Genomic DNA, 22,162 nt, shown 5'->3' with positions numbered 1-22,162 from the left:
TACATGGTGAAAGTCCTCCCTTGACCCACAGAATCGAATCCCTGATACAGCTGTTTCCATTTCAGAAATTAGCATAGGTGGGGGCGGCTGACCTGGTAAAGCTGGTTCCCGTGTCTGTCATGAGACGCGGAACAGGTAGAGTGAGTCAGTTTGGGGGGTCTTCTCACTGCCTCGCTCCAGGAAGATTCCTGGGAAAGGTTCACCTGCATTTTGTTGGGAAAAGTGTCTTTGCCACCTTTGCTTGGAATTGTCTGTGACTCCCCAGCAGCATCCCTTTTGCTAGTACTTGAGCACTTCCAAGAGGCTGGTGGAATCTCCTTGGCACCTTTGTCCCCACTGAACAAAGTGCACCACATTTGGCCAGCTTCAGGGCATGCAAGAGCCCAAGCTCAGGAGACCCCTGTGTGTTTGGTTTAGTCCTCTGTTGACCCCATCATGAAGTTCTTAATAAGGGGACCCACATTTCCATTTTGTGCTGAGATCTGCAAAGTATGTAATTGGTTCTGATCAGAGACCCTCAGGGGCCACATTGTGAGGTGCCTATCAGTAACCTGGAAGCAGAGCTGCTGCCCCGCTCACCTCCAGAGCAGATCCACCCTGCAAGGAGCATGCACACAGCATTTCCAGGAGCTTGGTGTCCCCACAGGGGTAGGTACAGGTCACAGCCCAGAGCAGAAACCACTCTGCATTTTAGTTACAAAAATCTCCTCTGCCAAAAAATCGGCCACATTTATGAATCACTGAGGAGGGAAAATGGGACATGTTGTGGGTGTCATGGGCATCCAGAAGAAGTGGGGTGGCCCTGGGGCTGGCCTGTGCCGCAGCTTTTAGCTGGGTACACATCCCCCTGCTGACACAGATGGCGCCCACAGCCTGCACACCCCTGGGGCCTCCCAGGCACCAAGTCACTCCTGCCTGTGGAAGTTGCCAGGGCAGGCTGCCTCTGCCTCTGCCTCGCTCCCAGTCACCTGCAGGCGGCTAATTTTACTTCTCACCCAGCTGTGTGCTTCTACCAAATTAAACTTTTTTTACACCAAGCATTTATAAATAAATATATTTCAAGACCAAAAAAAAGAAAAAAGTTAAGTGAAATAGGCACCCAACCCTCTGTTCTCCATTACCTGGTCCTAAAGTAGGTTCTTTAGAGACGTGGCATCTTTCCCTCAGGGCACTTGGCTCCCATGTACTGACCCCATGCCCAGCTCCTATCCAGGGCCCATCTCAGGGTGTGAGATGAACAGGTTGGGAGGATTTGTGGGAGGTGGCTGAGGGGAGAGATCACCTTGCCTCAGCTGCTCTGTCTCACTCGGGAGGAGGGAGTCTGGTAAGAAGGGGCATCCTGCCAGCCGTGCACTTGTCTTTGATTTGTGATGTAGTGTTTTGAAATTTTCAGATTAATATGAGGGTACATACAGTTAGGTCACATAGTTTGCTTTGTAAGGTTAAGGTCCAAGCTGTAGTTGTGTCCTCCACCCAGGAAGTGCCACCGTGTACCCGTGCAACGTACTCAGCCCCTCCCTCCCACTGGAGTTCAGTTGAGTTTTTCTCTCAGGCGAGCATGTAGTTGTTAACCTACTTGTTTCAATTTAGTGCTGAGTACAGGTGATGCTTGTTTTTTAGTGCTGAGTACAGGTGATGCTTGTTTTCTTGACATAGTTTTGATTTAAGCCAAATGCCATCAGTAACCCAAGCCAGCCAAAGTGACTGACTCCCTGTGAGATAAAACATAGGAGGATTCTGGGCAAGGGATGCCCCCGGCCTGTGCTTTTTATGCTAAGCTCAAGGTTATACTAAGGAATTTCCTGTTGCCCCTTCCTCCTGTGTGCCATCTGGCCAGAGTGACAGGTGATTTGACAGGTTGCTGGGGATTAAAGACATGCTGGTGCGAAAAATGTGAGGGGCACCCTGAGCTCAGCCTTTCCTCCCAGAGGATCTGGAAGCCCCTCCCAAGAGAGCTCTTCATCCTTAAATAACACCAGCCTGCAGCCTTCACTGGGCACCACACAAAATAGCAGGTGCTTTCCGTACTTACCAGACACCCTATTTTGCCAATTAGAAAGCTGTGTTTCAAAGAGGTATGGCACTTGCCTGTACCCTCAGCTAGGATGCAGTAGAGCTAGAATTCTGGTCCAGGAGTGCTTGATTTTAGAGCCATGTGTTCCCTTGGAGTCACCAACTCACCTCCTCTCAGCAGGAGAGGACAAAGGAAGAGTCCAGTGGAAGCTAAAGCCCCATCCCTGATACCAAGCAGACAGTAGCCCACGTCTGGTCGGGGGCCCCAGTGCAAATTCCTGGGGATATGCTCCTTACCTGTGTTTCTGAACTCCCTTCCACCCTAAGTGAGGGCATTATCATTCTGGCCCCCTCCCACTTGTGAATACAAAGCCGTCTGTAACCTAAATTGATCATAATTAGATTTTTTAGCACATAATTACAAGATTAATGGATTAATCATAATTTATTTGCAAGTCATGAAAAGCATTACTCAAAAACATTTTCCCTAAAGATCGTTTGGGTTGCCCATGGCAAGATAATTAAAGAGACAGAGGGAGAATAAAAAAAGAAAAACACACAACCATCAGCCTCATTAAAGATAATCAAATAAACCCACAAGTTAATTGAGCTAACTCTGCCGTCTGTGGTGTGCCAAGAAACTGGGTGCTGTTTCTTGGATCTTCAGAGGCTGTGTTAATGAATTACTCTGCCTAAGTGTTTTCTTCCCATCTTTCTTTTTCTCCGGAATAGCCTCCATTTGATGGTGAAGATGAAGACGAACTATTTCAGTCTATCATGGAGCACAACGTCTCCTACCCAAAATCCTTGTCCAAGGAGGCTGTTTCCATCTGCAAAGGAGTAAGTAGATCCGGATTCATTTGGTGGTCACGGATCAAGAGGTTCCTCAGAGAAATAACCGCCCCCCGCCCACCTGCACTTCTGAGAGAGGTGGCAGAAATATCACAAACTCGCCCCTGCTTTTCAGCCCTGGAGGGCTGGGCTTGGTGTCATGCAGGGCACAGTGGGAAAAGTGAAGGCCGAGATGACGCCTTGAAATGCCACTGCTTCCTGGAACTCTGGCCCAGACACCTTATTGCACTGCATTTGTTTGCAACCCATTTCATAAAATTGTGGTAGAGAGTGTCACAAATAATCACAGGCCCTTGGAAGACATTTGTCCTTGGTCTCCTGCTTCCCTTGGTATAATTTAATTCTTTGTTAGCTTTTCTTCTTTTGAGATAGAGCATACAGGCAGAACTGGGCAGAAATCATCAGCATACAGGTAAATGAATTTTCACAAAATGGACAGGCCCACGTCATTGTGCCCAGGTCAAGAAACAGAACGTTTCCAGCACCTGAGAAGCCCCTGTCTGTCTGTGGTCACAGCCCCAGCCCAAGACAGCCAGGCTCCTGAATCCCAACTGCATGGATCAGTCTTGTGCGTTTTGAACTTTGAACACCTGGGATCTCTGGCCTGGCTTCTTTCAGGCGACCCCATGATTGCAGAGTTTATCTGCGCTGCCATGTGGGGCTGTGGTTCCTGTGTGACCATACGTGGTTTCTGTATCTATTCCATTTCTCATAGATATGTGGGTTGTTTCCACTTTGGTTGGAGGCTGATATAAACAGAACTGCTGTGAACCTTCTGGCCATGTGTTGTGGTGCAACATAGGAACACATTTCTGTCGAGGAAATGCCTAGGAATGGAATTACTGGCTGTAACTTGGCTGGTTTTTTAATGGTAAAGTTTTAGGTCACAAAATTATTCTCAGACTTAGTAAAATGTAAGTATAATATGCCCTTGACATTTTCTGATGAGGTTGATCCTTTGGGAAGCATTTATCATGTGTCTTCAAGGGCAAGCACTTGGAAGGGATGCTGAGGTCAGAGAGAACTGACCCCTGCCTTTGAAAAGCATATAGTCAGTCTGCCTTGCCCTCCTGCAACAGGCACATTGAAATGGAGTAGTCGCTTGGACACACAATTTGTAGTGACTGCATGGCTTTTCACCAAGTTGACATATAGGACATAGCTCTAAAACAGATAACATATGAAGGATGCCTGTTTAAGTTCTCTTTTTTCCATTTGGCCATGGTTCAGGTTACTGCCCTGTTTCTTTACCTTGAAAGTCCTTGTAGAAAGGCCTGTGCTTATCAGCGTCATCTTTGTGTGTTGGCTTCACTCCTTGCAGGCCACCTGGAAGCTTCCCAAGATGCTGTCTGGGTGTTCACGAAGTCAAGGCTGTAGGCAGAGCAGAGCAAGGGCGAGGCACCGTCTCTGGGAACCCAGGTCACCCGGTGTTCTCTTTTCCTCCTTTTATTTCCTAGCTGATGACCAAACACCCTGCCAAGCGGCTGGGCTGCGGGCCTGAGGGAGAGAGGGACGTTAGAGAACACGCCTTCTTCCGGAGGATCGACTGGGAGAAACTGGAGAGCAGGGAGATCCAGCCACCATTCAAGCCCAAAGTGGTGAGTCCAGAAAAGCAGCCCTGTTTCCCTAGATTCTGGAAGTGTCCCACCCACCCTTGTTCTTAGAGTGGATGACAGTGACTTTTGGCTTTGCAGGGTGAGGAAAATGGCCACATCCCTTGTCCTCAGTCCTATGGGCTGAGCAGCCAGGGTTCTTGCTGACTTTGGAGATGAGGACAGGGGAGGCCGGGAGGGGGTCTGTGCATACTCGGTCCTCCAGTGTGGGGCCAAGCAGAGCACCCCTCTACCCCCCGCCAGCCAACAGAGAGCAAGGGCTGGTCTGCTAGGGAGCTGCACACTCAGCAGAGCTATAGGCATAGCCTGAGTCCTTGGCTGGACTCAGCTTCGTGTCTGTCTCCAGCTTTCCTGGATTTGCCTTGTACCAACAAGGGCCTTGAGGCATCACTCAGTCTTAACCAGCTCACAGGCAGAGCCTGAGTATAGCCTCACGTCATGTTGGCCACTGCCCCCACACCCTGCAAGGAGAGCGTACCCGGCAGCAGTTCTGCTGTTCTCACCTTTATTTAGACACTTGCTGTGTGATTCCCATTCCCCCCCCCCCATTTATTTAGCAAACACCACGTGGCCCTGTTCTCTGTGCTTTACAAATATTCCTTCCTTTAATCCTCCCAGCAGTCCTGTGAGATGGGTGCTGTTGTCTCATTGACAGTGGAAGGTCACAGTGAGGTATAGAGAGGACACACAGCTGATGGGTGGTCGGAGTCTGTGTCCTCAGTACTGCACCATGGCTCTGTCTTGGTGACTCCCCTCATTCTGGTTCTGCTGGCCTGTTGCTCGCAGCCAGGGCATGCCTTGCTTAGTGTTTCCATCTTTGGAGATAAACTCGGAGTCTGTCAGATGTCAGCCGCCTCGTTCACACCACCTGCCACTTTGCTGTGTCCCTGAGAGAGTCCTATCTAAGGGCCAGGCGGAGGCTGCCTTCCAGCCCTGCCACTGTTGCACCGGCATTGACCAGCCACCTGTAGTCCCTCTCCTCCAAGACCGCAAAGGGAGCGGCTTATTCCACAGCCAATTGCAGAAGCGTCCACCTGTTGTTTAGCTCAGATCCGTCTCTTCTGACCGGTCCCTGGTCCCCGTGAGCAGGCAGCGGGGACCCCTGCGGTGGCCAATTACTGGCTGCTCAGCCCCCAGCTTTATTATCAGAGCAGCAGCTTCCTCCTCCCACATGCCTCTGTGTTCTCTACCCCAGAAATAAAATACTGCTGGTGGTGAGCCCACTTGATTTTATTTTTCCAAGGTATTTTTAGCCCAGACCGAGGGAAAACTAAAATTAATCAGGTCAGTTGACTTCCTCCTGAATCATCATTTCAAATAGGGCCCCTGGGTGTTTACCACCCCCACGTTCTCTTTAGCCACAGGATCATGGGATCCTGCTCCTCAATGGACAAAACCTGATTTTTAGGTTTTAGGAGGTTGGCTAGGGTGGTAAACAACGCAGCCAATGGTCTCAGTAACAGGTTCTGTTGGGAGTTTCTTTTTTCCCTTTTGCCTTTTATATTTATCTGTCTTATGAAATTAAAATACGAAGGGTATGCAGTAACACCCTGAGCACAGTTTACTTTATAGGAACAGCATTGAGACGCACACTGACCCTACTTTAAAGGCTGAGCAAAATGCAAAAACCTGTCCATCGCTGAGTTGCAGCGAAGCTCACCATAGATCCATGTTTTTCTGTTTACTTCCACCTTATGTCAGAGGAGAGTATCTATTTGTGTGGTTTCCCACTTGTAGTGGTTCTTTGGCCCTACACTTGGACAGGGGGATGACAAGAAGATGACATGGCTCTGGCAGCTGAGAATGTGAGCGTTTCCCTGTGGGCCACGGAGGTCACTGGGAGCAAAGTCATGCCCATGGCAGGGAGTAGCATCAGAAACCGTGTTTATTATTTTTTATTCCTAGACACCTGCTGTCTGTCCACTTGTTTTATTTATTTTTTTTTTAAACTGAGTGCTAGTTAAAATAAAAAAGGAAGAATAAAAATGCTCTGGCTAGGAAGAAACAGCCCCTGAACATACACGTAGAAGCAGAAGTCATGGACCAACTCCCTGACACTAGCGGATTTGTGTGAAAGGCTGTACAGGGCAAGGTCTGGCCACAAGGAAGGGCGAGGCCATGTGTGCTCCGAGATTACTCGGACAGAAGCCCACGTTCTGCTGGAGAACCCGTGCATGAAAGAGGAAGAAGCTAGAAAAAAAATACTGTTGGACAGGAGCTGGGACCGCAGGGGGGAACAGAACAACAGCGGAGGTCAGCAGCGGAGAGTCAAGGGCAAAGAAACAGATGGGGCAAGTTCTGGTCCCTGGAGGGCAGCTGGAGAGCTCAGTTTCCCCTCCTGACACCGAGCCACCCTCACGGTAGCAGCCAGGCTCTGAATCTCAGATGAGGTGGCATGTCTGAGACCAGGTGACACACCACACCAAGAACAACTCTAGCAGTTGAGGAAGACCTTCAGGACAGAAGACACACCACAGTTAATGTGGGCAGCAGGGAGGACAGGCTGTGTGTGCTGGTTACTCCGCATCCTCAGGGAGAAGTGTGCTACAGCTCCCGGTCCGGAGCTAATTGAAAAAGTCACAAGAGTTTACAGATGAAATGCAGCGCTGAACATTCTCTGACAGGCGGTTTCATTATTTCAAAGAGAGAGGCAGCAGTGCAAGCCTCTCTGGGGCTGCTGATGGGGGCAACGGGAGCAAAGCGGCGGGGGTAGCTCGTTGCACCAGACACTGTCACTGATAGCATGCAGGGAGCACGTTCCTGAGAGTCTCATCTCTGAGCAGAGTCGTTAACCCTGCCTGACCACCCTCATCTGCCTTGCTGACGTCTGCCTGGCCCACTTTACAGCAAGTGCTGGTGAATCAATGTCCCTGAGACTTCGAGGATTAAAGACCAGTAGCTGTTCCCACAAGCAGAACCCACTCCTGGCTCCCACAGGATTAAGCCTTTGCTTATTGTGAAATCAAGTATTGACAATTATTTGCTGGGTGCCTCCGCAGACTAGGTTTGTGCCTGTCGGATCAGGAGTCTGTCATCTTTGTTTTGTTTTAATGTTTTAACATTTTTGAACTACCAATGAAAAATTATTCCAGTATCACTGACTTCCCTAAGGAAGTGATACTCTATCGCTGGACAGCTATAGGGCTTATCCAGAGGAATCAGCGTTCCTATAGCCTGCTATCTTTTTATCATCTTCTCGATTGCCAAAGTGACATTACTGATGTTAGCCCTTAGACCAAAGTACCAAGCAAAGTGTATCCCACTGCAAAAGGCATCTCACACACCTTCACCCATCACGAGTCTGTGCACTGAACTTCCCCTCCCGTGGGACAGTAAAGGAGAGAGGCGAGTGACCAGCAACAGGTGTTGGAAACTGGCCATGTCCCCTGACAGTGACGAGTCTAGAGGCTGGGAGGTGAGGGAAGAAGCTGTCCTGTAGCAGCCAGCAGTGGGAGAGTCCAGTCATGGACAGAGCCCCTTCTGTCCCCAAAAGGCCACACATGCCTGGTGCAGGTGAAGATGATCTTCCAGAAGACAGAACAATCACTTGGCAGGGTAGAGCCTTTCTAGTGCTGGTTTATTTTATAAAACAAAAGCAAGGCAGCAACAGACAGCTGTGCCGTGCTCTCCTGGAGACGAGACGGCCGGTGAGCTGTCTCTTCCTCTTTATGAGACATGCACCATGCAAGCTGGGTTCAGGGATCTCTTCAGGGAAACACAGCGTAGAGAGTCCTCCGCTCCACACAAAAGGGTCATCAGCTCAGCGTCTGCCTGATGTTCTCAGCAGCAAACCCACGTCATCAAAAAGAGGCCTGTGAATGTTCAGAAGATTCCACGGAAGAAGATACGGTGATTTAACTTTTAAAAAGATGTCCCCTCAGAAAAGGTTAATCTTCAGTCACCAAGGGAGAAGCGGGTATCCACAGGGTCCTGTGACGTCGGTTGTGTGCGGCCAGCCCACTCAGCCCAGCTCCCAGAAAGCTCCTCCTCTCTGCTTTGCCTGAAAAACAAAAGCCCCAATGTTCAGATCCAGTGTCACTGTTCATTTTGGAGGCCTTATCCGGATATGTAATTCATGTGAATGAAATGGCCACGAACATTCAAGTTTTCACTCGTTCTGCCCATGATGAGTAGCAGTTTACACAAATACTGGGAGTATAAAGTTAATTGATTTTTCTTTTTTAAAATTTCTATCCATTGACACCAAAGAGCCAGAAACATTCACTGTGACTTCAGTGGTTCTTAGAGAAAGAGATGAATCTGTCAAGTTAACACAAGAAGTCTATTCGAGAATGAACAGGTAGGTAGAGAGCTTTGGAAATAGGCTTTTCACGGGTGGCCTTTCTTGAGAAATTACTGTAGTTATTTTATCAAAGAGAGAGAGAAAAATAGCATAAGTTTCATTGAGACATTGGCATCTTTGTAACAAGAGCCAAAGAGAATAAGAACAGTGGGGCACATGAGAACACCCAGTCATGACTCCCTCCCCCGCGCCACAAAGTCCTTTATGTCACCATCCTGTTAACTTGTTTAGGGAGCTTGGCGGTGGCTTAATTGTCTTAAGTTGGTGCAGTGATCCTTTTTATTTTTAAAAAGTTTGATCTGGAAATAATTTCTAATTTCAGATTCGCAGAAGTCAAGAAAGTAATGTAAAGAATTCTTGCATTCGCTTTACCCAGATTCCCTAAATGTTAACTTTTTACCACGTTTGCTTTATCATTCATTTTCTCTGTCCTTGTCTATGTGTGTGGGTACAGACACGCACATACATATATTTTTTTTCTGAATCATTTGTAAGTAAGTTGCAGATGTGATGCCTCTTTCCACCTAAATAATTCCATGTGTATTTCCTAAAAATAAGGACATCATTACGGTACTGTATTCTTTTGATAATTCGCCTGGAAAGTTAATTATATAGAGCAGAAGCTTTCCAGGTGAGAAGAGGAAGGCCCTGGCCTGATTTGTCTGGCCGACAGAATACCGGAGGCAGCCCAGCCCCGTCTTATCTGTTCTCTTGGGTGGCAGGTAGCTTCCTTCCCTCGGTCTTTCCGTTGAGTCAGTGGTGGTGATGCTAATTAAAATTGAGATTCTCCAGACTTGGAGAGATTTTCCACAACATACAAGCACTAACCAGACTTTGGAGACTAGCAGAAGTCACCGGATGATGCATTCAGGTTTGATTTACGCCTTTAACCAGGGGTCCTCAAATTGCGGCCCGCGGGCCATATGAGGCGGTGTGATTGTATTTGTTCCCGTTTCGTTATTTTACTTCAAAATAAGATATGTGCAATGTGCATAGGAATTTGTTCATAGTTTTTTTTTTTTTAAACCAGCGGTCTGAGGAACAGTGAACTGGCCCCCTATTTAAAAAGTTTGAGGACCCCTGCTTTAACCAGTCTAAAAGAGAATCTTTAAGTTGATTCATTAGAGGCAAGCAGTTTTTCCTATTCTTTGATAATTACTCTCCCAAATACTTTTCTGCTTTGAAGAGCAATTGAAAGAAAAGAGACCTGTAAACTGACAAGGAATGTAAGTAACCAACCAGCCTCAGGTGGTTTGTGTGAAGCGATTGCCTTCCCCTGTTGGTCCCCAGTGGTGATGGTCATCGCAACTTCTCTTGGAAAAGGATTTAAGAATCCCCTAAATCTGGCCTTTAATATAAAGAAAGCCCAAATGAAGAACATGTTTTTATTCCACAGAATGTAGCCCACAGTAAGCCAGAACCTTTTCCCTCACACACATGCCTCTCACACCTACAAGACTCAACTCTTTAAAGCGTGAGTATCGGCAAACCCGTTAATAAAATTAGCCTTCTCCAGAACAGACTTTTCCTTTCTGAGATAAAGCTCTAAGGCAATAGGCCAGATGGATACTGATTAATTTTATCAGAGTAACCAAAGACTATCTGATGTTGGCAGGTGGTGAAGAAGATGCCAATCCCTTCTTTAAAAAGTATTGTTAAAATACCCTCATTACACAGAGAAATAAACAGTGCAGTGGTAGAGAAGGGTATGACGTGAGAGGATAACTCCCTGACTACTGATCTCTATGGATCCATTATCCTTTCAGAACCTCCTGGAAGGTCATATGCGTGTGTAAGCCTGTACATGATATGTTTTTGTTTGTTTTTTTGTAGTTTTTGGCCGGGGCCGGGTTTGAACCCGCCACCTCCCGTATATGGGGCCGGCGCCCTGCTCCTTTGAGCCACAGGCGCCGCCCGCCTGTACATGAACGAGGTTGATTGAGCTGTGTTTTTGCATCTTGTGACTTTCAGAACATGGTTTATTCCAGAGATTCCCCCCCCCCAAGTCAGCTCATGTGTGTTTAAGGTATTCTTTACGTGGCCATTCCCAGTTCTTGAGTGCCAAGGCCAGGAACTGTCTGTTCTCCAAATCCTCTCCTCTGTCCGTTCTTATTCTCCAGACTATCTGTACCAAAACGCACTGGCTTCACTGGGCGTCCAGGTCCTCGGTGAGCACATTTCCAGAACCTCGAGTGACTAAATGAGCAAACTAACCTCACTGTTAACCCTTACCGGCGTGCCCCTGCTTGTGTTGGTTGTGCACGGTCGACCATCCGTGGGCATGCTGGTCTTCAGAAAAGGGCAGATGAGAGGCCAAGCCTCTCAAGAACTCCACGGAGGGTTCTGTAGTGTGGCACCACCTCCCAGGAAGCCCAAGTGAAATGCACCAGCCCGTTTCTGCTGCCGGCCATTTAACTTAAATGAAGACAGCGCACAGCCACGGGGTCGGGGAGCTGAGCACCACTCAGCAGCGTGCTCACTGATGCACTCCCAACCCCAGGGCTGGGACCCCCTAACAGACCTGCTGCATCGGCGGTTGTGAGAGCCCCCTGCCTTGAACTGCCTCCTGCCTCCGCAGTCTTTGCTCTGCATTCTTTCTCCTCTTCTGGGTTTTGTTAGGTTTTGCTTTCTAACTCTCTAACAGCAGTGTTTTCGAGCTACTGCTCACATTCCCACCCTCATAACTCCTGGCCCAGGGGTTGCATTCTACATGATGGGACCCCAGGGTGCAGGGTGGAGACCAACACAAGTATCAGGTAAGAGCCGCAGGGCACACAGTCTCCCACACCCTGTCTGGGAGGAAGCGCTGAGAGGGGGCTGTTTGCCATGCAGGGCTTGATGGGGACGCATCACAATCCCAGATCCCCACCCCCCAAAACCCACATTTTTCTGTGCTCTGTAACATCTTTATCATGCCCTATTTCTCCTGGGTTCATTTTATTAATTGATAATTTGGCCACATGGATTATGATGTCAAAAATGACAAAGGAGTCAATTCTTGAATCCAGAGATGAGAAAGGGGAGGTTGATTATTAATAGTTCATTCACCTTCAAATATCGACCACGTGCCTCTTACCTGCCAGCACCTGCTACGTGGGTGTTACTGCACGTCTGTGTGGGACCACCTCGTCTAGGAAGGGACACTCTCACCCTCTAGCTTCCTTCCTCCTGATGCAGCCGTGGGAGGTAGATGGTCACATTCCTGTCGTGCCCTCACAGAGAGTTCCAGGCCGCCCAAAGCGTTACCTTGGGCTTTTGATCTCTGGTCCTTCATACCACTGTGCCCTGCTCTTCTGCAGTTGTCCACACTGCCCAGTGAACAGAAGGCATCATCTGGTCTTGGGCAGAGAAGACGCCTGGGGCACAGGCCACCCAGTCAGGTCTTGGCTGCCTCCTGCCACCCTCTGCCCTGCCCTCTCTGTCCCACACCAGTGTGTGGCACGTTCTGACCCAGAAGGCAAAACCTCAGGTGACAAAAGGTGTGGGTGGCCTTTGGAAGTGAAGGGGGCCACACCCAGCCTGGGGTTTTGCTCGCAAAGTGTTAATGTTGCTTTTAGATACTGTGTTCTGCTGGGTGGCCCAGAGCTCTGAGCCCCAACCTGCCTCTCTGCCCAGTACCTTTCAAATGGCTGTGGTGGCAGCCTCCCTGTGTCCTCCTTAAGGAACGTGGGGAGGCTGCCTACAGTCAGGCCGGCTTCACTTTTCACCAGTCACCTGCTCATCCGTGTGTTCACAGATGTCCCCTGACCTTCACCCCTATGCAGCCTCTTGTCCCTGGCTCAGGCCTGAGATGGTGCCCAGGCTCGCTGCACACCAAGGCCTGGTTATGAGTAGGGCTGGGCTTCAGGTAGAAGGAAGAATCTCCTCCACATGAGGGATACAATAACTTCTTTTTCTTTTAAGACAGAGTTTCACTCTGTCACCCTGGATAAAGCACCATGCCATCATAGCTCCCAGCAACCTCAAACTCTTGGGCTCAGGTGATCCTCTTGCCTCAGCCTCCCGTGTAGCCAGGACTACAGGTGCTCACCACAACAATACCTGGTCAGTTTTCTCCTATTTTCAGTAGAGACAGGGTCTTGCTTCTGCTCAAGCTGATCTCAACTCCTGAACTCAAGCAGTGTATCCCCGTTGGCCTCCCAGGGTGCTGGGATTACAGGGTGAGCCACTGCACCCGGCCACAGTAACTTCTTGAATCTATCATCTGTCTTTTCCCCAAGCATCCAGAGAATTCTGATTTTGAGGAGGTCTCAGCTTTCCACATAAACATCTTGAAAGACAAGTAGTTGAAGATCCTCTCCCATTTGACTTAATGCAGACTTTCTGTCTCTGAACCTCATTTTGCTAAGAGCTATGGAGGGCTCTTTTTAAAGCACCGGGAAGCCCTCTGTAGTGGAAAAGTAAGCGAGCGATGCCTCTCCGTGCCGAGCCGCCTGCCGCTTTGTAGGGAGAAGGAGATGTCTTGCTGGTTTGACCTCCCTTGGAATGGCAGGTCCTCCTGAGTCTTGGCCTCCCCTGGCCCTTTCTTCTCCCTCTTCCCCACTGCTTGCTCAGGTGAGCCCAGGACCCCTGTGGTGCCCCTGCTGGTGGGGCTGGACTCACTCCCTGCCCGTGTCCAGGCCCCGCCTCCAGGCCCTGCCTGTGGCCTCTCCACCTACAAGAATCAGTTTAAGAAAAGCTTCCATTTGCTGTGGTGTGATTTCTCTCTCTTTGAAATCAGGGGAAAAAATTCCAAAGAGATTTAGAGTAGGCAGGCAGAAAAATTCCAAAGAGATTTAGAATAGAGTATGTCCAGCGGTGATCAGCGTGGAGGCCACAGGTGCATGTCACTCCCACTCGGTTCAAGCTCAGCCCTTGGCTCGATCCGGCCTGCCGCCTGCCCCTTCACCCTGCAGCAGTCAGCACAGTTGTAGCATGAGGCTTCCCCAGTGAGATGTTTTCATCCCCTTTATCACAATACTTGGCTTCATAGTGGAAGCTCTTAGGAGCGACCCTTCCCTGGACCAGCTGTAGAATCCGATGCCCCCTGAGCCTCCCTCCCCAGCATGTGTGTCTCCATCCCCTTGTTCAATCTCGGGAACTTTTCTGTCAGTTAGCTTTCTATTTTTCTTTGGCAGTAAAGCCATGGCTTTTGGAAACTTCTGTTGGAAGGTGATTTGTGAATACCATAAAGACAGTACTCAAAGGAAGGGGTCAGACCTGTGTGCTCTTCTCGTGGAGCACATCAGCAAACCCAGAGCTGGACAGATAGATGTCCAGCCAGGCCAGAGGGAGCATCTTACCCTGGGCTTCCTTTGCTCTTCCCTCTAGGTTTTCAACCACTTGAACCTGTAGTTAAACTTCCATGGCACAAATTATGTTGATTTAAAAAAAAAAAGAGTAAAAAAATATATGCTTACTGTGATTTGAATTTCATTCTAAAATAATTTAATCATTTTTAAAGTCTTCGTGACACACCTAAGATCCTTACTGAAGCACACTGGGTGATAATCACTGCTTTAGGGACTGCTATCTTTATATTGTATTTTTTCACCAGAAATTTCTTATTTTTCATCTTTGTACAAGTATAAAGAGGAGCACTAATCTCTTGTTGAGGGAGCATGCACCCCCAACCTGGACAGTAGATTCACTTGCGTTTCCAGGCAAAGGTTCTGGGTTAATTAGTCAGTTTCCCAAAGGCGAGCTTTCCCGTAGGTGGGCTCCACCTGCTCCTGACACGCTCCTGAGGCTTTCACCGGGGCTTCTGCACCATCTCCGTTCTCTGCCCTGAACAGCTGCTCCTGCTCATCCCCTGGTTGGGCCCCCACATTTGCCCTCTCCTGGACCACAGGACCTGTTTGGCCTCACGCTGCAGGCCCAGTATGTCCAGGTTTCTCAAGAGCAGCAGGATTGACATTCTGAGCCAGTGATCCTGTGTTGTATGTATGTGGTGGGCTGTTCTGTGCATTGTAGGATGGCCACCTTGTCCTGCGCCAAGTTGTGACAATTAAGAAAGGGCTCCCTAGGAGACAAAACCATCCCTGGGTGAGAACCACTGGTATATGCAAAGGACGGGTCCTTGTGCAGCTGTCGCTGTCATGACAGCGTTCCTGCATGGGGCGCCGCAGTGCGAGTTGGGTTCTGCTTGTGTGTGTTTAGAGAGCAAATCAAGCGCTCACTCTTGATTAACCCCTGGGAAGCACAGCCGCCCTTACTTATTTTGTGAAGAGGCTTTGTCAACATCTGGGAATGGCCTGTGCCCGTGGGGTGATGTGAATGGCAGACTCTGCCTCTGCTGGCCTTTGCTGAGAGTGTGGACTCACGGGGCCTGGAGCAGACGCACTGCTGTTTCTTGCATGGGTGGCAGGGCTAGAGCAGGGGAGGGCTTGTGTCTGGGTGGCTCTGCAGGTGACTTGAAGGGCCTCTTGTCCCCCCACCCCACCTTCTACAGACCCATCCCCACTCACGTACCCACCAGGCACTGAGGAGAGAAGTCTCCTTGGGTGAAGAGTAGGAGGTTTTTTAAAGTGAAAAATAAGCCCAGGAAGGAAATCTGTCACAAAGACCTTTCTTTGAGCTTATGACATCCTTTCCTTCTCAGGGGGTTCATAGGAATAGGTGTTATTTGATGAAAAAAAGGTAGGAAAAGCATAGTAAAACTAGATTCTTGGGCAAACCTTCTAGAAGATGGAGAAAAGATGAGAAATGGGGGTGAGGAAGCATAGCCCACGAGACTAAACTGGCCTCATAAACTAAACCGAGCCCCCACCACGGGCTGGGTCAACAAGAAGCTCCATGCCTCTCACGTCTATAACAGCTGGGGCGGGGGGGCAGTTCTCCCCGCTTTACAGATGAAACTGGATGGACCCCACTTCACAGTTTACCAAGAGCTATTCTCTGTCAAAGGCCCAAGAATTCCTGGTTAGGTTATGACTTTTGCTTACTCAAAATTAATTCATGTTGCCCTGTGGTACCACCAGCAAGGATTCTTCACATCCCCCATGAAACATCCAGCTCTCCCCATTTCAGAGTCACCCCGGGACCCCCAGGACGTTGATGTGAAGCTTCCTGAGTGGCTGGAAAAGGGAGGAGGGCATGGCTCTAAGCAGTGCTACTCTCCCAGTTGTGGTTCCTAGAGACCCCCCCTCTGCCTAGAGCCCCCGCATGCACAGTGGGCCCTGGAGAAGAGGGGTGGCCAACACAGCCTCCCCAGGGGACCAGTGCAGACCTCCTCCAGCCTGAGACCACCCTGGAAGTGAGCTCTGTGTGCCCATCCGCCAGCTCTGTCTAGGTGTCCCAGAATCCCAGAGGGCCCAGGCAGGAGTCTCCCGACCTTGCCGCCACATCTCCCCCAAGTGGCTTGAAGCTTAATTTAGGTGCTGGGATTGTTTAGTGCTCACCAGTTGGAAGGCAAAGATAACCCAACTTTTACTTGACTACACATGTTGTTGCAAAGAACCAGATGTGGGCAATAACTTCACCTTCTTGGTACAGAGGTAACTGCCCACAGTCCCAACTGACATCAGTGTCACCCATTCAAGGCGGAGCTGGGGATTGGCCCAGCCAGCATCTGTGCCCATGGCTGCGCTTGCTCCTCCAGGCGAAGTGAAATGAAAGAGGCTATCTCCTTGCTGCTAACTTATCGCCGCCCTGCTGGGTCTATTTGAAGATTTACAATGAGTAACTTGCCCGGTTTTTGTTGGCTGTGCCTGGCTTCTGAGTCCGGTAGCCTGCAAGTCCTCCGAGATTCTTCCGGCCTAACTAGCCCTGACTGACCACGCTCCTGCCTGACGAGGGTCCGCAGAGTGCTGCTCCATGTTCTTGTGATAACCTGCTGACCCTTCCTTGTCTTTTTTTCTTCCATAGTGTGGTAAAGGAGCAGAAAACTTTGACAAGTTCTTCACGCGAGGACAACCCGTCTTAACGCCGCCCGATCAGCTGGTCATCGCTAACATAGACCAGTCTGACTTTGAAGGCTTCTCGTACATCAACCCCCAGTTTGTGCACCCCATCCTTCAGAGCGCAGTATGAAACTTCACTGGTGAAAGAAAACGCACTCCCCCCTCAAGCCCCCAGCCCCCAGGAGTGGGAAATGATCCTTAAGCCTAAAATTTTCAAGGCCATGGCCTTGTGTCCTGTTGTGCTCGGAGGCCTGAAAATTATAGGGTTATTAGTCCCAAGGTGATCGACCTTTCAGGGTCTCTTTCTCACAACCAAGAACAGTCTCTTAGTGGAAGATGACGTCATGTACAGTGTCCAGTTTAATTATGTAGAAGTCACATCTGGCTGTAGGTTATAACCCTCCCTAGAAAGCAGACTGTTGCCCCTTTTTTTGGTACAATTTGATATATTTTCCATACCCTCCGTCTGTGGATTTTCACCATCGGGATTCCCCAGCCAGAGATGTTAAAGTGAACCTACCCCAGCCCCAGGGGGCTGCAAACATCTCCACCCAAGACATCTTGGAATGAAAGCACGGGGCACCCAGAGAGTGAGCCAGCAGGGCGTGGAGGTAGGTAGGGGAGGCTTCACGACACCCTCCGCTTCTGTCCTGTCCCTTGACAGAAACAGGCCCTAGAATCTGAGAGGCCAGCATGGACCTAATCACTGTTCCCAAATACTGACACATCGTCACCCAACCACAGTCCAGTGGTTACCAGTTTAAAAAAAAAAAAAAGGAATGAGTGTTGGGTGAATCTGTCACCCAACAGATGAGTGTTGGGTGAATCTGTCACCTGGTACCCGGCTTGGTTGGTACTTGCATTCTTTTTAAGAGGCCAAATCGTCTAAGGACTCTGCTAAGTGAGCATGTGGAAACCATTTCAGATCAGGATAAACCATTGTGTACGTATGTTCCTTTTAATCTCTGGGAGATTATTCTTCGATCCAGGGTGCCATCAGTAAATCATGCCACTATTCACAAGTGTCGTTAGCCAACCTCCACCCTCCCACCAACATTTTGCTCCCCGTGTTGCTACCCTCCCCTGAGAGTCTGAAGTGTTTGCCACGTCCCCTTTTGTACTTATTTATTAATAGGCCGCGGTGTCTTGTACAGAAACATAAGCAGTGTGTTGACTGAGCGTCGGTCCTACTGATTGGCTTCCTTCCCTTCTCTAGCCCTTCACGTCCACTTAGGGATGGAAAATGAGTGAGGTTGGGGTTCCCACCCCCAGTTCATGTTGAGTGACACCCCTGGACCTATAGAATCAGGACACCTAGACGCAGAGCAGCTCTAGGACGTTTTATCACTAGAAAGATTTTAATGTTTTGCAGATGCATCATGCAATGAATTTTGCATGTTTATAATAAACCTTAATAACAAGTGAATCTATATTATTGATATAATCGTTTCAAGTGTAAAGAGAGTATTACAATAATTTTTTAAGACACAATTGTGCTATATTTGTGGAAGTCCTTCTTTCTAATCTGCTTTTACGCTTTAGTTTTAGCTGGACTCTTTACTGCTGTGCTTCCCCCCCCCTCCCCCCCGTTCCTGGGCACTGTACCAGGTATATTAATTGGTTAACATGAACCTCATTTCAAAAATGAATGGCTACTTTACATGGTCAATTAGGCTTTTACTATATATGTATGTGTATATATTTATATATATATTGGATTGTAGCTGCACACAAGTTTTGTGGGGTTATTTTCGGGATGAGACTCTTCGCTTCTCAATGTCATCTTCCATTTGGGGTCCTCTGCCACTCTTGGGGACAATGGGACATGTCACCTCCAGTATGCCCAGTCTGTTGGTGCAAGTGTGGCATCGTCACAGCATCGTGCTGAACTTTGTGTTTGTTTGCTGCGCTCTTCCCTTCAGCCGTGTGGCTGCTGGTGAGTCTGGGGTGGGAGGGACAGGAGACTCCCTGCTGGCCACGTGTTCCTGGTCACACCAGACGCGTGCCGTCTGTCCTGCTGCCCCCAGAACGCCCCGCGTTTGCTCCAGCACACACAGACTCCAGGAGACCAACCTCGCGTCCAGCCCTGAACACAGCCACACCCTGCAGGTACCAGCAGATGCTTTCCAGGGGCTGTAGAGTTCCTTCCAGGCGTTGCTGGAATTGGCCTTCCCAGTTTCCTAAGGAGCACTTCTTTGGCAAGACGCCCCTCAATGCAAGGTCCTCAGAGGGGCCAGGCTTCTAAAACAAAAAGAAAAAGTCAAAATTCAAGTAGTTACCAGTCCTTGCAGTAAGCTGCTCTGTTTCCTCCCCAGAGCTGCTCCCTCTGGCTCTTTGCCTGAAGTTCAGGCAACACAACCACCAAAGGGTCTTGGAGGTGAGAGGCCTGGGCTGTGCTGGAGACCCGCGTGGAGGAAGCGAGGGAGCAGGCTGTAGTCCTGAGCAGAAAAGAGCAGTTTCTTCTGCCATCTTTTAGGGACCTTAGACATCTGAATTCAAAGGGGCCCGGCTCTGTCCCTGCGGTCCTGCTGGTCAGCGCACATTCTGGGGGGCACATCCTGACCAGGTGCGCCCTGTTTGGCCCAGTGGGAAAGCGGCTTGTAAAAAAGCTTAGAAGACAAAAGGGTCAGTCCCCCTGCCCCAGCCTGGAGCAGCAGCAGGACTGACCCCCGCCCGCCCCAGGAGATGACCCCCACAAGGGGGCCACATGGGGTCAGGGGTCCTGAGTCCCAGTGCCCCCGCCACCTGCCAGTTCCCAGCAAGCAGCAGGCTCAGGCTCAGCCGGCACATACTTCCAGATCCCTGTTCCTCTCGGGAATGGTGCTGCCCTGGCCGGTTTGTATTCTCATAGGGTATGTGGCAAAGTTCTCAGAGATAGTGCCCTGGCCGCAGGACCCAGCATGCTGTCTGAGGGACAGCAAATGTGGGAACGAACCCGGGAAAACAGTAGAAGTCAGCGTGCAGCCCGGGTGAGACAGTGCTGGGTGAGGGACTTACGCAGAGGCCGATACTTTAAAGATCTGAGCAGCCCAAGACGGTGACTGCCAGAGGACTAATGTGGGTCACCCGCACACCTGCTCCCCACAGCATCGGCATAAATGGTTCTCTGGTGCAGCTCCCTCGTGGGCGCTGTGTGAACCAAGACAGCGGGAGAAGGGCCACTGCTTGGGGGCCACTGTTTGGGGGCTGTGGAGGGGCTGGCAAAAGAGGACTCTGTGATGGGGCAAGTCCCTGGGGCCATTTTGGAAGCCCTGACCCCTGACCCCTGAGCACTGCCTGGGCTGCCGAGGCCTGGCAAGGGCCAGGCCACCCAGCAGAATCTAGCACAATCTAAGTCTCCTCGGTGGCTGCTCTGTGGCAGAACTTCCGTCCCAGGCTACAGACCAGTGGGCTGGTGGCCGGTCTCTTGGCATCTTGTCCAAAGTCATCAGATGCTGGCTTTGAAAGGAAGGCGCTGGAGTGTGGGGCCAGGCATGGTCCACAGGTTAATAGGAGGCCTACGTTGGGTGGGAACTAATACCAAAAGTGGACAGGAAGGCACAGGAGCCATCCTGGTCACTCCTGAGCTTGGACCCCTCTTTCTGCCCCACAGCCTGGTATGGTTAACGCACAGCCGCCACCTGCCCTTCCTTAGGAGATGTGTCAGGCTTTCTTATTGGGAGTCTTGATAGGAAATTGGGATGTTGAGAGCTCTTTGGAAACTTGGCCTGAAGATGGCTTGATCAAAAGATTATGGAAGACCAAGATTAAATACAGCCCAGCAAAGGTCCACTTTCTCCCGGCACTCAAGTCCCTAGCAGAGCACATGCCTTGCGGGGACAAGGGTGCGGGCCCTGAGAGAGCCACCCACTGGTGTGCTGAGAAGGGAGAGGCCAGGGCAGTGGGCTAGGAAGGACTTAGAGAAGGACAGGTGGGAGTGCACCCAGAGGATGCTTGGTGGGAGGAGGGACCGGAGCTGCTGCCATTTCCCCTGTCTTTCTGTCAGAGGTTGTTGGCGCAGATGGAAGTGACAGTCTGCTGGTCCTCAGGAGTGTGTTTTGCTAGGGACACAGTCTGTTCCTTCTCAGAAAACACCCCCCCAAATGCCAACAGTATCCACACCTGCTGGGAGAAGCCCCTTCCCCTTCCCTGTCTCCCTCCCTCCCTTGAAATAGCTCACATTCTCTGGGCAGAGCCAGACCTAGAGGCCGGTGAGTTCCCGCCCCGTTTTCCTCTGTGGCTCCTGCTGAGAATTATGGCAGCTGGGGAAGGATGGAGAAGTCACAGGAACCTCTAATAGACTGCAGTCCCTACCTGGCTCCATTTAGCAGAAGAAATCAGTGTTTTTGTTTTTGTTTTTTGCTGGGGTTTGTTTTCACATTACTGATGAAAGGGAAGTGAGAGTCTTATGTTTTTACAAGCCTGGGAAAGGCAACACCATCTGACAGTCATTTTCTCACTTTGGTCTTCTGAAGTCACCTACCTCTTTTATGTACATATCACACCGTTTCCTGGTTTCCTGTTTCTTTGTGATCAGCAAGGGCAGGAGCACCTGCTCCCCGCCGAGCATAACCACCAGTCATCACCAAAGGGCACTGAGCCAGGGACCAAAAGGATGTGGCCATAAGAGTTACAGGGAAGACAGCAGGCAGGACAGTTGTCAGGAAGGAAAGAGACACTGGGTTATTAGCGGCTACACACCAGTTGGACAAGGAGTGTTGGAAAATATTTTAAAAATCATTTCTTGGGCTACAGTTTTGTGAAATATACTGGACAGTCAATGCTGTGATCTCCCATTTGAGCTGATACAGCCGATCTCAGGAATGCTATGTTATTTCTGCTGTTAGGAGGTCCAGAAAATTAGGAAAGGTGACCCGAGTCATACATGGATAAAGGCAGTCATCTAGAAAGAGTGTCAGCCACAGTTTTGTTAATCCCATGATGTCAGGAATTCTGTGGCAGACTTAAAAGCATGAAGGGTGACGATCCCTGTGCCTCTCACTCACATGATCAGGGGTCAGTTAATAACTGTGTGGGTCGCACTGAGCCATCAAACAGCCTTACAGTGATATCCTGCAAGCCCACAAATTCCAAAGACTTTTTCTTAATCTTAAGGAAGAAATGAACTTGTTAATTCCAACAGAACAACTAAATATACTGGGCTATTTCTACTTTTTTACAGAGAACTTTAATAATGCAATTCTTTAAACAATGAGTTTTTAAAATGAAGCTACTGACAATTTCATAAGATGTCAACCCTGTGGAGCCATGAGAGAACTCAGCCTGGTCAGCCAGGATACCCTGACCTGCACCCCCCCTGCAGGCCTTCCTAGCGCTGGCGGGGCACGGGGTCCATGCTGGAATGACCACAAGTTCGGGTGGAACTTGTTGGCAGACTGGTGCTCTGTGCATTTTTAGTAAACGCTGGGACAACTGCTTACCATCTGGAAACATTCAAACCATAGGAAAGATGGCTTTATTGTCCCCCAGATGCAGCCCCAAGATAGCATTCCCAGGGGTCT

At 49.7% G+C, this 22,162-nt stretch overlaps 1 protein-coding gene across 2 annotated transcripts in view; it reads left to right on the top strand.

The window, feature by feature from the left end:
- PRKCA (protein kinase C alpha) overlaps nt 1-17,392 on the top strand; it is a 414,550-nt gene extending 397,158 nt beyond the window's left edge. The window contains exons 15-18 of one of the 2 annotated variants that reach the window (XM_053568364.1): nt 2,746-2,853; nt 4,323-4,463; nt 10,902-10,949; nt 16,627-17,392. In XM_053568364.1, the coding sequence (XP_053424339.1) occupies nt 2,746-2,853; nt 4,323-4,463; nt 10,902-10,949; nt 16,627-16,791 (462 nt within the window). In that variant the 3' untranslated portion in view covers nt 16,792-17,392. The remainder of the gene's footprint in view (nt 1-2,745; nt 2,854-4,322; nt 4,464-10,901; nt 10,950-16,626) is intronic. The other variant, XM_053568365.1, reaches the window with a different exon arrangement.
- Nucleotides 17,393-22,162: the final 4,770 nt, after the last annotated feature.

The sequence above is a fragment of the Nycticebus coucang genome, chromosome 18, assembly GCF_027406575.1.
Source record: "Nycticebus coucang isolate mNycCou1 chromosome 18, mNycCou1.pri, whole genome shotgun sequence".
In the NCBI taxonomy this organism is placed as follows: domain Eukaryota; kingdom Metazoa; phylum Chordata; class Mammalia; order Primates; family Lorisidae; genus Nycticebus; species Nycticebus coucang.
This window is presented reverse-complemented; position numbering and strand designations above follow the sequence as displayed.